Source organism: Dama dama, chromosome 14 (assembly GCF_033118175.1).
Source record: "Dama dama isolate Ldn47 chromosome 14, ASM3311817v1, whole genome shotgun sequence".
In the NCBI taxonomy this organism is placed as follows: domain Eukaryota; kingdom Metazoa; phylum Chordata; class Mammalia; order Artiodactyla; family Cervidae; genus Dama; species Dama dama.
In genome coordinates, this window is record NC_083694.1 from 30854532 (window position 1) to 30869078 (window position 14547).

Sequence of the window (14547 nt, forward strand, 5' to 3'; positions counted from 1 at the left end):
TCTGTACTGACCCGAGAGGTGCGGAGGGGTGGGGTCGCTTCTCGCCCAGCTCCTAGCTTTCGGGGGCGCGCCCCTACAGGGAACCGCCCATCTCGGGGGCCTCAGGTCCCGGCCTGACCTCCCCCGAGCTGCGGCGGGCGGGAGGAGAAGCCCCGGGCTCGGCTGCTCGTGGAGGGCAGAAGAGCCTTCCCTCCCGGGCCTCGGGAGCCTGCAGCACGCCACGAGGGCGCGGGGGAAACCCACAACTTCCCGCCCAGGAACGACGCCCAGCTCCTGGCTCCGGCTGGGGGGTGTTCTCGCGAGAGGAGAGGGGGCGCTGGCCGCCGCGGGCTCGGGGGCTCGGGGAAGCCCGCGGACGGGGGCCCGCGGGGAGGGGGCAGAGGCGGCGGGCCGGCTGGGGACGCGGGGAAGCCGCTCCCGCCAGTCGCCGTGCGCCAAGCCCTGACGTCAGGAGTTTTCCTCAAAGTCAACAACAAGCCCCGCGGCGGCGGCGAGAGCTGATCGCGGCCGCGCCGGCGGGAGGAGGGGGCGGGGAGGCGGCGGCGGGCCCCCCCCCCCCCCGCCCCGCAGCGGGGCGCGGCCCTAGAGGAGGCCGCAGACCCCCGACCCGCGCCGGGCCGCCAGGGCCTCTCAGAGCCTCCGCCCGCCGCCGCCTCGCCTCGCCTCGCCGGCGCGACCCGGCCCCCGCCCGAGCGGAGTTTTCTGGTGATGAATTGAATTTGTAGCCGAGATCCGATTCCCACGTAGAGTCTCCGCCCCCTCCCCCCCGCCGCCTCCCTCCTCCCGCCGCCTCCCTCCTCCCGCCGCCGCCGCCGCCGCCGCCGCCCGCTCCAGCTCCGCGGCCCGGCCGGCTCCCTCCCTCCCTCCCCTGCAGCCCGCCGCCTGCCCTCCCGCCGGCCACACCGGGCTCCAGGGGGGCCAGAGGTTCTGCGGGGTGGGGGGAGGACAGGAGGGGAGGAGGAGGGAGGGGGACCCCCGAGTCGCCCCCTCTCCTCCCCCCGCCCCCCGGCTCCATCCTCCGCCGCCGCCCGAGCAGCTGCGGGGCCGCCGCCGCCGCCGCCTTTGCAGGTAACAGCCACCGCCCCCCCCACTCTCGCCCTCTCCCCGCCGCGCCTGCACTCCCTCCGGGGCCCCCCTCGGGCGGGGGTGGCGGTGGGTGAATGAGGTGGGGGCGTCCGGCTTGTCACCGCGCCGGGGGCGTGGGCGTGGGGCTGGGTCGCCGGGGGCTGGGGTGAGGGATGCGGGTGCGGAGGCCGGGGATGCCCGGCGCGGGCGGACCGCACCCCTCACTTTGCGGGGGAAGCCGGGGCGGCGGTGCGCGGGGGCCGGGGAGGGTGTTCCCGGCCTAGCGGTGCGGTCCGGGTCTGGGCCGCCCTGGCCCGGCGCCTCCGGTCTCGCTCGCTCTGCGCCACTCTCGCTCCCGCCCCTCACCCTCCCCGCCGGCCGGCGGCTTGGGGAGGGGGCCCCGCTCGGCCTGGGGTGGCGGCGGGGTTATGTAACGCGGGGAGCGCCGGTGTCAGGGCGTGTGGGTGGGGGAGGGGGCTGTGTGCGCGTGGGTGGGGGAAGGCAGGGATGCGACGGCTCCCCGGGGTCTTGTTCCCCACCCCACCCCCCCGCCGCCGCCGCCGCCGCCGCCGCCGCCGCCGCCGCCGCCGCCGCCGCCGGCGCACAGGAAGAGACTGCACTGGTGGGGTGGGGGTGTGTGGGAGGTGGGGAACGTGCTTGTCTGTGTTTTTAATAGTAGTGGGTTTTGATCCGCTCGGGAGTTGTGTGCTAAGAATAGAAATGTGCGGAAGATGCTGGCTTTGGCGGATCCAGTGATGCTGTCGCTGCTGGCGGCGGCGGCGGCGGCTCTGGCTGCAAGTAAACAAACCAGCCTCTTCCTCGTCCACCTCCTCCTCCTGCGCATCGGTCTGCATCAGCCATGATGCTGGTGGGGCCGTTCTGAGCCCAGAGTTGAAGCGGAGCCGGTTGCTGTGTGCACCCAGACTCCTAGGCGGGGTCACCCCTTGTTTGGGATTTCCCGGGAATCTGCAGTTAGGCTCGATTGAATTTCTTTGGGGCCAGGTTTTCGATACCGGTATTTACTGTTTATCTTCTGAAAGCAGAGGAAATGCTTACCCATAAGTCAAGGCTGGGATACTCACATTACTTCCATCAAACTAATGTTATGAAAGTGACACCAACACGTTCCACCAGTGTGGTAATTGATCGAAAGCCCAGTTGTTTGTAATTGATAACGTTTCCAAATAGAAATTCAACAGTGAAACTTACGTATCTATAGTAATTACTAGTGTTGATAAAACGTTCACGTTTTTAGTTTATCATGACGCTAAAGAATGTGAAATAATGACTTTTTTTTAATAGTTAATACGTTGTCAGCTGCCTCATGTCATCAATTTAGATGTATGTTTCATCTTTGGTAAAGTATGGTCTTATAATATCTTCTAGTGCACTATAAATCATTAGACAACTGTTGGGCTTTGGTTTTGGTGAAAAGTCATTAAATTAGGTTATAGATTGTTGGAAAATAGTTGAAAAAGCCAAAGGAGAAAGAATCCTATAAAGATGGTTTAGGAAACTCTGTCTTCAGAACTTGTTATTGCGAAATATGTATAAATGAATAAGAATATTCCAGGAGGTAGTTGTCTAAAACGTGAAGACAACTTTTATTGGCGTATCTACTTACTAGTAGTACTTACTAGTATTACTAGTTTTCCAAGGTATACGACAGAATGCACAATTATTTGTAAGGTATATGTCGGGACTGTAGATGTTTTTTTCTTCTGCCCATACATAATCTAGACTTTGAAAGTTTACCAGTGAGACTGTATTTGACGGTCTGCTTTTTGTTTCTCTCACTAAAGTTTACCCCACTATCTTTGGTTAGTTTGAGCTTTTAATTTTATAGTGAGGAAAGTGCATATACCACATGAATGAGACAACATTGGAAGTTAGAGACCAATGAAGAGTTTTAGTCTTGTTTGTATTGTGTATTTGTAGTATGTTTTCTTAGAGTGTTTAAAAAATAATATCGTGTCTAAAGTAATTCTGCAAAAAAATTTATGAAACTATTAATTTGTGTTCATCTTGTCCCATACTCCTAGCCTTTCTGTAATGATTACTTTAGTGAATTGTTTTTGAATTTAAAATTAATTTTTACTTTGACTCTTGAAGTTGCGTATTTAAGAATATTACTTTGGATGTTTTTGTTTATGTAACTTTAATGGCTGTAAAGTATTTTAAATAAGATTTCATTCATTCATTCATTCATTGAACAAGTACTAGAGTGTTGACTGTGTGGTAGGGACTGATTTGATCGAAAACTTTTACTGTTTACATTTCCTCCAGAAGATAACTACTACTAGTGAATTTGTTTTCAGAATCACTGCAGATCTAAACATGTTTTGGCTAAACATATGGAACAAATGTACTTAGTATAGAGTCTTGTGCAAAGTAAGGATTTAAGGTTTTTTAAATTCTAGCTCTCTAAACATGAGACCTTCTTACAAAAAACTCAATGGAAAATTTCAACTATTTAGGTTTCTTTAGAAAGAGGAACTGGTTTTACAAATTGATTTTGTGGAAGTTTAGAATTTACTTAAACTTTGCATAGTTTATGAAAAGATGGTTACACTTTGTTGTTACAGCTTTTAGTACTAGACTTCACCCTTGTGAAGATAAGGCAGTTATTGTTAATGATGTGTTAATTGGATTTTTTAGCATGATTTGATAGGATCTAGTCTTTATATTGTGATAAAGTTTCAAGCCCTGAAAAATACTTAATTTAGAACTATTAGCTTTGAATAACGTAAAATGCAAGGCATTTCATTTTGACCAAATCTGTAGTTTGACTTGATTTTTATTTTTAATATAAAATATAATTAATGCACATGATTCATTTTTGTAGATTTGTGTTTATTTAAATTACTTAAAATTTGTTTTTCCCTCTGAGTTTTAGAGTGTGCATCAGTATTCTCAATTTTGGTTTCATACAGCATGTACTTTTCTGTAGTTGCCTGGATCATTTTATGATAACTTAAATATGTCATCATGATCTTTTGTGTTTAATAAGAGCTGGATTCAATTTAGAGTTAACGGAGGCAGTGCCTGATGAGCGCTTGCATGTTCCAGGCACTGTTTTATGTGCTTAACATGTATAAATGCATTTAATCATCATAATAGCCTGTTACACATCTGAAAGTGATTTTCACAGGAGAAAACACTTTTCCTCGCATTGTAAAATTTTTGTTTCATTTGAACTTTCTTAGTTTTGAGGCACTTCTTTTACTGTTTTCCTAAACTGTTTATACCTATTATTAGAGTTCACAGTGACAATGCTAAATTTCACTAATGTACAATAAAATTTACACAGAAATCAAGATAATATGATTTGATTATCATCTTATATCAAGTCATATATAAAAAAACCATATTGACTGATCCACAACATTTTTTTCATTTTTTTCAAATGCCAAATTAAATGCCTCAGATGTTTAAATGTTTTATTCTAAGTACTATAGTCTTTGAACGTGTTAGATGGTAACATTTCCTAGTCTTCAAATAATAGTCGATAGGTAAATTAACATATGCTTCTTGACCTGTAGATTTCTTAGTTCTTTTTCTTTTCAATTCTCTGGTTATATTTATTTGTCATCAGTTACAGATATTTCACATATTTATATGGGTATATGTTGCTAATATTCAGAGGGAAAAGTAAAAAAAAAATTACTGGAAGAAATCACTTAGATATTTTCAAATGAGAATTTTTCTTTATATTAATTGAAAAAGTCTCTGACTACATTTGGCAGTCTAGGGGATGAGAGGGGGAGGAAGATATTTTTGCCAGTGTTGGCATTTAATCCAAATTTTGTCTGAGTGAAATTGATGTTTGAATGTTTTACTAACCTTTTGAGGACTGGAACTGTGTATAATCAGGATACTGTCACCTAAGAGGTCATCTATAAGTGAAATAGGTACTCAGTAGCTTTGAACTTGAAGAACTATAAATAAGAGCTATTTACAGTTCATCTAATGCTACACTTTTGTTTTTATGGCTAAGGAAACTGAAGCACAGAGAATTAAAGGACCTTATACAGCATCACTCTGGACGGGGCAGAATTGGGAACAGGGACCCAAGTTTCCTACCCTGCCCTATCCTCTTTCTAATGCACCATTGAGATGAACTTTGTTACAGAATTCCATACCTACTGGTTAATTCTCAGCTTAATCAGGAGTAAAATCTGTCAGGCTGATTAATAGCATGTTTGTGTGTGTGTGTGTGGGTGGGTGCTTTTTGTTTTAAAATCAGGAAGGTTCTCAAGTCAGAGTTTAGAAGGATTTTACATGTATATTAAACAAATATGGCCAACCATGCAACTGAGATTCTCTTAGTAACAACCTTCATCCTATCCATTGGTCATTATATAAGTGCTTTCATATAGAGACAAGCCACATTTTATATTAAAAATGTAGGGGTGAATTTGTCAGTAGCTTGTTCAGTGGTTTAGGAGAACCAAAGGAATCCAATAAGCATTTTCTTAGTTGTTTCAAATTAAAATATTAACTATATCACCCAGTATAAGTTGCTGTTTTTAATTTGATTAATAATGGATATGTTGGTTGAAATGACACTCAAATGCCCTGAACAGGGGTAAGAAAGAGGGCAGAAATGGTTTATGGTTTTGTATACATATTTCAAAGTTTTATGAAGTTGATTTTTAAGAATTTGCAATTTAAAATAACTGATATTTTGTGTGAAAGTTAGAAATCTTGCGTATGCTTATTCAGGTATTTCCCCATAGTGTGAAACAGTGAAGATATCTATATAGAAAGAGTTTAAAGAAAATCCACAGAGTGTATTATAATCTGAAGAGAAGAAAGGTATCCAAAGTATATAGTTTGTACTGTTCACTTCCCTGTATGATATGTTTTTAGCAGGATAGCAACTCATAAAAGGACAGACTGGCTTAGAGTTATTTGAAAAGGAGATCAGGTTACCTTGAATTTCCTTTCCACTCCAGTATTTTTCCTTTCCCTCAAGTCTTTATGAATGTTTACATGTATTTATTACGGCATATGTTAGTTTCACCTATTTCTTAGAATCAGTAAATACCATAGAAATACATTGTGGTTACCCTTGACCATCATTTGTTTTTCAAAGTAGAAACTTGCTATTGTGTTTGGACATCAATTCTTCATTAGTTTAGTTTGGCTAGCATATCTAAAGTATATTAAAAACGTGGGTACAGAGCAAGTATATTCTGCATAGTATTAATTATATCCAAATGTATAGTAGTTTTAGGGCTTCTCTGATGGCTCAGCGGATGAAGAATCCACCTGTGATGCAGGAGACACAGGAGACATAGGAGACGTGGGTTCAGTCCCTGGATCAGGAAGATCCTCTGCAGGAGGGGATGGGAACCCACTCCAGTATTCTTGCCTGGAGAATCCCATGCGGGCTACAGTCTATGGGGTCACAGAGTCTACATGACTGAGCATGCCCAAGCACAATGATGTAGTAGTTTATAGAAGGTTGTATTACAACCTGTTAACCTATGAATTTTATTCTTTATAAAGAAGAATTGCTAGGGGTGCTTTTTAACTTTCTGTCAACCTACTTTTAGTCTTCTGTTGTAATCTGTGGTGCAGTAGTTATATTTAATTTTTAATTTGTTTGAAAACATCATGCTTTATTGGACTTCTGATATATAATTTGTTATAGAAAAATTGTTCAGAACTATTCACAAATGTTGCACATATTTTTGAGAGTTCATATTTTGTTACTTTATAGAAAGTATACCAAACTGATAGAAGACTTGAATTGCTTCTTGTTACTTGTCATTAATTTGTTATGGTAACTGTGAAGAAATAAAGTTATCATTATTGGTTGGTTATGGTCTTCTTAAGATCAAAACTAGATGCGATAACTACTGCACAGATTCGTTTTTAGAGTTAATTGAGAAAATGTATGTGAAAGCACTTTGATAACAAATTATTATAGGTTTGGAAAACATTTTAAAAATATTTTGTTTAGCTTGGCCCTTGTATACTCAGTTTAGTTCTTGTCACAGAGTAGATATCAATACATATTTATTGGCTGAATATACATAGGGGTGTGTGTTTATTATATGTTATATATATACACACACACAAAATTTCTTGAGTGAAATTTTTAAAAGATATTTGAACAAGTTTTTTTGCTTATAATTGAATGGTTGACTACTCTAAGTAAACCGGTATCTTTTAAACATTCTTAAAAGTATCAGTAAGGAAATATTCCATTCTTTCCCTTTTTTCCCTCCCATAGTGGATTATTTTGGGCCGTGTTGCTGCTTAATTTGTTTGGAAATTGAAACTTGACCATCTCAACACAAAGAGTCAAAAAATACTGAGGAAAAAAAGGATAATTTTAATGTATGTTAGGCCTTAAAATTAATGGAGGTCTATAGGAAACATACTTTAATGAATCAGTTCAGTTCAGTCGCTCAGTCGTGTCCAACTCTTTGCAACCTCATGGACTGCAGCATGCCAGGCTTCCCTGTCCATCACCAACTCCCAGAGTTTGCTCAAACTCATGTCCATCTAGTCGGTGATGCCCTCCAACCATCTCATCCTCTTTCATCCCCTCCTGCCTTCAATCTTTCCCAGCATTAGGGTCTTTTCCAGTGAGTCTGTTCTTTGCTTCAGGTGGCCAAAGTATTGGAGTTTCACCTTCAGCATCAATCCTTCCAATGATTATTAATGAATAGGGAAGAATATTTATTATAACTAATTATTTTTATGTAGGTTCTTCTATAATGTTTAAGTTCAGGTTTGTTTTTATTGTGGCTTCATACCATTCTGTTTGTTAACTTAGAATTTTAGTTTACTTTATCCTAATTCGTTATCTAAAGCTGCATCTTTTTTCTTTCACTCATCCATCTATTCATTCATTTATTCCATATTTGTTAAGCATCTCTTATGTGCCAGGAAGCATCAAATTGCTTTACTAAATAATAATGCTGTTGAATGAGATAAAAGATGTGAAAATGTTTTGTAAATTGTAGAATGAATTTAAAATATCATTATCAAAATCTCAGATAATTTCGTATGAAAATATTTCCAGTGTAACTATATGTGTAAATTCTGAATTGAATATACCAATAATTTTGAATGAAATTTTTCATAAGAATGGGAAAAATCAGATATGCATTATGTTTAAAAGAAAAATAAGCCAAATTTTGTTGCAATAGCTCATTGGATAGAACAGATTTCTAGAGAAGTAGTTATTGTAGGAGGAGGTGAAGTTCACTCTACCTTAGGAAACAGATTACAAACCTAAACTACAGCCCAGCATTTAGCAGATTAGTGTTTTTAATAACATGTAAGACTTGAGTGGGAGAGCGTATTCGACTTGGTGCAAGAGTGTTGCCACTGTAGGAAAAGGAAATCAAAGAATATGGTTAACTGCATGAAAGTCAATAGCATTGGTTCTGTATTAAAGACTGTTTATTTCCAGCTTATTGATCATAATTCTAGAGTAATATACCTTTAAATGACTTTTAAATTGTTTTTGAAGTATGTATCATTTTAGCCAGTAGAGACCCAGGAGCAGTTTTAAAGCTGAAAGTTATGATTTTGGGTAGAACTTGGTGGTAATATTTTAAGATGTAGAATGGATAAAGCCATGTGTGTATTGCCTGGGTTTACTGGCCCTGTTGAAGATGATAAATTTTGTCCTATTGATTTAATATACATTTAAAAAGTTTATATAGGCACTGGTAAACATCTTTATTTAGAAAACCCGTTTTTGGAAGCAATTTCTTTATGAAACTAAATTCATTACTTTGGAGTTGATCTGAGTATTTCAGTCTATTTTTTTGCCCTGATGAGGCGGTTTTAGTGGAAAGTGTGTGCCTGTTTCTGTCGTCTTGATTCTCATAAAGTAGCTGTGTGATGTTGGGCAAGACGCTTCATTTGTCTTAACTTTTTTTTTCTCAGTTGTGAAATGAAGGTACCTTCTAGCTTAGAGTCTAACAATGAAATGTACACTTAAGAGAACAGAATCAATTTTGAAAATACTTTTGTTTTTCTGGTGTTTTATGTAAGGGTATGACAATGCAGATTATTCTAATAGGAAAATACTTATATTTGTTGATGTGTATTTATTTGTTTGTTTATTACTAAGTGTTCATCACAGATCTCTTCCTTTTCCAATCCCAAGGATATTAAGATAGGAATTTTTGTTCACCCGGAGTATATCGTTTAATAGTTAGAAACCAAGGATGATTAATAGATGTGATGCCCCTTGTTTTAAGTATGACCAAAGAAGGTCTAAGTGCAGTTCTTCTAAAGACGTCATTTTGCAGTAGTGTCCCTAATATTTAACTTCCTTATACAGTTGACCCTTGACCAGTGCTGGGGTGGGGGAAGCGCCCCACCCCACCCCCGTGTCAAAAATCTGCCTGCTGCTATCTGCCTCAAAAACAAAGGAATTGATAAATGACTCATCCAGGGGCAGGAAGCTGACAGTTTGGATAAAATAAGGACTCTTAGTTCTTTTGATTCCACATATTGTGATCTCTAATTGAACACAAACTTTTCCTCACACTTGGGTAACTTGAAGATCTGTAAAATGAAAATGCAAGTACTATATTTTTTGGAAAAAATCTACATATAAGTAGGCCTGCACAGTTCAAACCCATGTTGTTCAAGGGTTAATCGTAATTATTTATGCTGTATAAGGAGTCAGCCCTTTCAGTTATCTAGCTCCATATTAAGTAGCCAGCTGATCATGTTGAGTTCTTAAGGAAGTTATGTAAATCAAATTAAAATGATGTTTTGATTCTTTACCAAGAGCTTTTTTGTTTTTTTGCCTGTTTTTAATGGTGAAATCGGTCTTGTCTTGAATTATGTGGTCATTTCCTATGGCTGTTTGTCACATTGTGTTCGCTTGGATTTCATTGCATGTTACTAAAGAGAAAAAAAAAGCCTTGTGTGGTCAAATAAGTTTAGGATTTGCTGAGATAAATAAGATTATACATGATATATTTTGTACCTTTAATATGGTATTGGTGATGTTTCAAGAGAATGACATGGTTTATAGAATTTCCCAAACTTGTTTGACCAAATAAATTTTTTTTTCTTCTTTTAACCCTCTTCTTATTTTTCTGGAATTTCCCTTTGTATTCTGTCAAACATGTTTTGGAAAAATACACCAAGATTCTAATATCCCTTTTGATTCTGTACAGTAGTCAGACTGGAATGATTTTGAGGACAGTCTTGGTGCAGCCTGTAGTAACTGCCCTCAGCCCCCTGTCACATGACTGGCGTGGTCGGCGTGGTCTTCTATTCAGCCACACAAACTTTGTCAGGCTCTATTGAGAGAATGGTAGTCTTATTTCCTGACTGCTAAATGATTAGGCTCTGTACTTAAGGTGCATTGGAAAAAGAACTGTAATTCATTTCAGTACTAGCTAGGAAGTCTAACTTTGAACTTATTCCTATGCACTGTTGATCAGAGTCATATTTCAGAAAATACTGGGTTGCCCAGAAAGTTCATTCGGGTTTTTCCCTGTTACAGAAAAACTCAAACTTTTTGGCCAATCCAATGGTATAATTCTATGGTCCATCCATTTTTTCTGGTTATCTAAAATTTATACCTTGGTTCCTGTATCATGTTTCTTGGTCCCTTTTTGTGGAGCTGCTTTAACTCAATTGTACTTGACATTTTCTCTTTGAGAGAGACAAGAACTAGCCTGTAAAACTCATTGCTATATGTATGTGAGGATATTTTTGAGGACTTTTGTTGATTACACTACAAGATCTCTTATAAAGATTCATGGGTTAAATTTCAGATTTTTGTCCGAGGAAAAATTTTCTTCTGAACAACATATTTTCTTTTAAAAAATATTTATGAATACTGTAAATAATGAAACTGATTTTATTTCCTTATTTGCATTGCTTCCTGAAGGCTTCATGTTAAATTTGTGGTCCTTCTTTCCCAAATATGTAGATTTTTACCCTGGCGGCTTTTTATCTTTGCTAAAGTCAAAGAATGCGGGCTTCAGAGTCAGATTGCATTCAGATCTCGGTGCCGCCATTCATTAGTTATTTTTAAATCTGGGAATCAGCTTGATCTCTGTAAGCCTCGATTTCCCCGTCTGTGAAATGTAATCGTGCCCTCACAGGGTTATTGTGACGATTACCAGAGAATAATTGATGTTACAGTTCTTGACCTGTCTTGAATACGCCATACTGTTTCCCACTTTCATATTCCCTATGTTTCAATTCACCTACTTTAGAAAATGATTGATTTTATATTATTTATAATATTTTATTTGTTGTAATCTACCTAAGATATTTCTTGGAACAAGGCAGAGTAAGCATGCATAAATGTTGGTTTCTTAGCACATTGTTTTTTACATAAAATCTAGCAATTTAAAGCTTTCACAATTGTTTTGCCATAACTATTTCAAAATTTACTGAGATTTTGAAACTAAACATACGTGAAGATTTACTTTTAGTCTGTCTCACTTTCATTTTCTTCCCCTTTCACCTCAAACATCCATCATCAAGTCAGTTTTCTGTACTCTTTGAGTAGATATGACAGTGGTTAAGACTTTTTTTTTTGTTGAAACCTCTTAGGTTAAAAGTTTCACTATCATTTGAAATCTGTCACAAGACCAGAGAAGTGCATTCATTGTAAAACTACTTAATAAATAGGTTCCGCAGTTTGAAGAGCTAGACTTTTATGTGAGGTCAGGTCAGTTGAAGACATTTACAAAGAATTAGTTGTTTGTTATTGCTATGTGAGTTGCAAGAATGGAAAAAAAAGAAATTCTTTCTTCAATACTTCCTTCCAGGCTGAGTCATCACTAGAGAGTGGGAAGGGCAGCAGCAGCGGCAGCAGCGAATCCAAACCCCAAAGCTGGTGTAACAAAGTACCATTTCTCCAAGTTGGGGGCTCAGAGGGGAGCCATCATGAGCGATGTTACCATTGTGAAAGAAGGTTGGGTTCAGAAGAGGGGTAAGTGTTCAACAAAACTGAAAACAATATGGTTGGTAAGTGTGCTAACACTTAGTTGTGTCCTGGAAGTCAGTATCTTTTTTTCTAATGTTGGAAACAAAGTAAACTGACATACTATGTCCACTAAGATAGAAAGGATATTTAACATTTGTTAGGAGTTTGCTTGTTATTTTGGAATTCTTTGTAATACTTGATTTTGATCATTTATAATCAAGTTATGAAGGTTTGGCTTATCTGGTATGTTGTGTGCACGTATGTTACAGAAAGTTTGTGTTGTATTTTCTGTATTGTCCACAGATTCTACAATCCAGAGAGATGTCTCTAGATATTTAGAAAAATGGCTAACTTGTGTGCATTTAAAGACATGTAAACAAAAGTACTCAGTGATATTAAGCCATTTTTGGGTGGTGGCAGGGAAAATGATTAGTAAAGAGGCAGGATTCTCTCACAAACTCATGGATTCAGTAATCCTGTATTTAGATAAGTAAAGTCCTAAAGTAAAAGACCTGATGAGGAAAGGGAATGTGTATGTGTGCCCGCGCATGTATGTTTAATTTTGTATTTTAATTTTTCATGATCTACTTTTATTTCTTATTTACTCCTATTTTAGATTAATTCAAATGCATTATTATTCCTTTTTAATACTAAAAAAAGCCTCTTGAATGTAAAGCTTAGTTTATCCTCCATGAGATCACCTACTAATGAGGTTAATGTGCTTATTTTGAAATCTAGACTAGAGTTTAGACTAGTTGCCAGGCAACTACTGTTTATCCACGTGGCCAAATTCAGTAGGATGAAGATGGCTCCATTTTCAGAGCTTTAACTTCTTGTATATCTGTTTTCTAGTTAAAAGTTTCCTCTTAATAATTTTGTAATTTTTAATATTCTTTGAAGCTTTGCAATTACTATTTAGGCTCAAAAGATGTCAGTAGCTAAATATGATTACATATTAATGAGCTTTTTAAAAATAAGCCTTATTGAGTTGTAATTTACATACAATAAACTTCACCTGCTTTAAGTGGTAAATGTTGCTAAGTTTATACACTAGTGTAACAAATGCTACAACCATGATGTAGAACATTTCTGTTATCCCAGAAAGATCCCTCATTCCCCTATGCACTCAGTCCTCTTCCTTGAACCCTGGCAACCACTGATCTGCTTTTACTATAATTCTGCTTTTCTAGAATTTCGTATAAGTAGACTCATACAATATGTAGTCCTTTGGGTCTGATTACTTTTACATAGTATAATACTTAAAAGTTCCATCTGTGTTGCTGTATATATCATTAGTTTGTTCCTTTTTATTGTTGAGTAGTATATCACTGTCTAGATATACCACAGTTTTTCTGTTTACCGGTAGGTGGGTTGTTTCTAGTCTTTGACTGTTATGAATAAAGCTGCTATGATCATTTGAGTACATGTCTTTGTGTGATGTGTGTTCCTTTTTCTTGGGTATTAACCTAAGAATGAGATTGCAGAGTCATATGGTAAGTATATGCTTAACTTTATAAAAACTGTTTCCCAAAGTGGCTATTTTTATTGTTAGAGTTTAATTTTTCCCATGTTATTCTCATAGTATAAACTTGGAAAGCATTTTCATATTTCAATGCTGTATGAAAATTATTTAAAAATTTTTTAACTTGTCTGTTACATTTATATATTTTTTCCTACTTTTTTCGGTGGGGATGGCAAATCATTTAAACCTTTTGGAGTTTTATTTTATTAATCTCAAATATCTGCTCTCACAAGATAGTTGTGAGGGTTAAGTGAGATAGTGGATGTGGATGTGTTCTGACAGTTCTTAAGGTATTACTATCACCTCATTTTATCAAGGTATTAGGAGTGGTTCTTGAGTCTTATTTAACTGTGTCTTGTCTGAAATACTAAAATAGAAGTTTGGTTTGTCGTCCATGGCATACAGAATAAAGAAAAAACGAAAGTGAGTTCTCAGTGTTTTTCCTGTATTGTTTAGTGAATACGATTGTGATGAGTGTGTGTGTGTGTTTATTTTGGGAAATAATGGTCATATAAACATAAGAGTTTGAGATACACAAGGTATAGAATGAAGAGTAACTCTACCCCTTCCAGCTAGTTTCTCTCCTTAGAACTTTTTTATTTTTAATTCTGCTGATTATTATCCCAGCTTTATATATAATATGCTAAACCTTATTTTTGATGAATCTTAAGTAATCTAGTGTATCTTCATTGAGGAAAATAAAAAATTTTAACTTTTAATACCTATTTTCTCCCTTCTTCTGTTTTTTTATTGTTTGGTGTTTGTGGTTAAACTTCTAGCTTTTGCATTATTAATTCTAGAAAGTTTTTAGACATTGACTCTAAACTTGCCACTTTATAAGTTGAGAAAAAGTGATACCCCTCCCAATCTTTTCCTTTGAATTCCACATTCCCTTCCCATTTTATGTCGACTGTAATATTGATTTTATATTTTTAAGGCTTATAATAGTTGCTGCTTCAAAAAGCAGTAGTCTATATTATGATTATGTATATATTACTCACTGCTAAACAAAGTAGTATGA

At 38.9% G+C, this 14547-nt stretch overlaps 1 protein-coding gene across 2 annotated transcripts in view; it reads left to right on the forward strand.

Moving 5' to 3' along the window:
• The first annotated feature begins 960 nt into the window (after positions 1–960).
• The window catches only part of AKT3 (AKT serine/threonine kinase 3), a 273332-nt gene continuing 259745 nt past the window's right edge, over positions 961–14547 (forward strand). Inside the window, exons 1-2 of one of the 2 annotated variants that reach the window (XM_061160258.1) lie at positions 961–1068; positions 11847–12010. Coding sequence is in view for 1 of the 2 variants with exons in the window: in XM_061160257.1 (XP_061016240.1) it covers positions 11965–12010 (46 nt within the window). In the remaining variant the exon portion in view is untranslated. The remainder of the gene's footprint in view (positions 1069–11846; positions 12011–14547) is intronic. The other variant, XM_061160257.1, reaches the window with a different exon arrangement.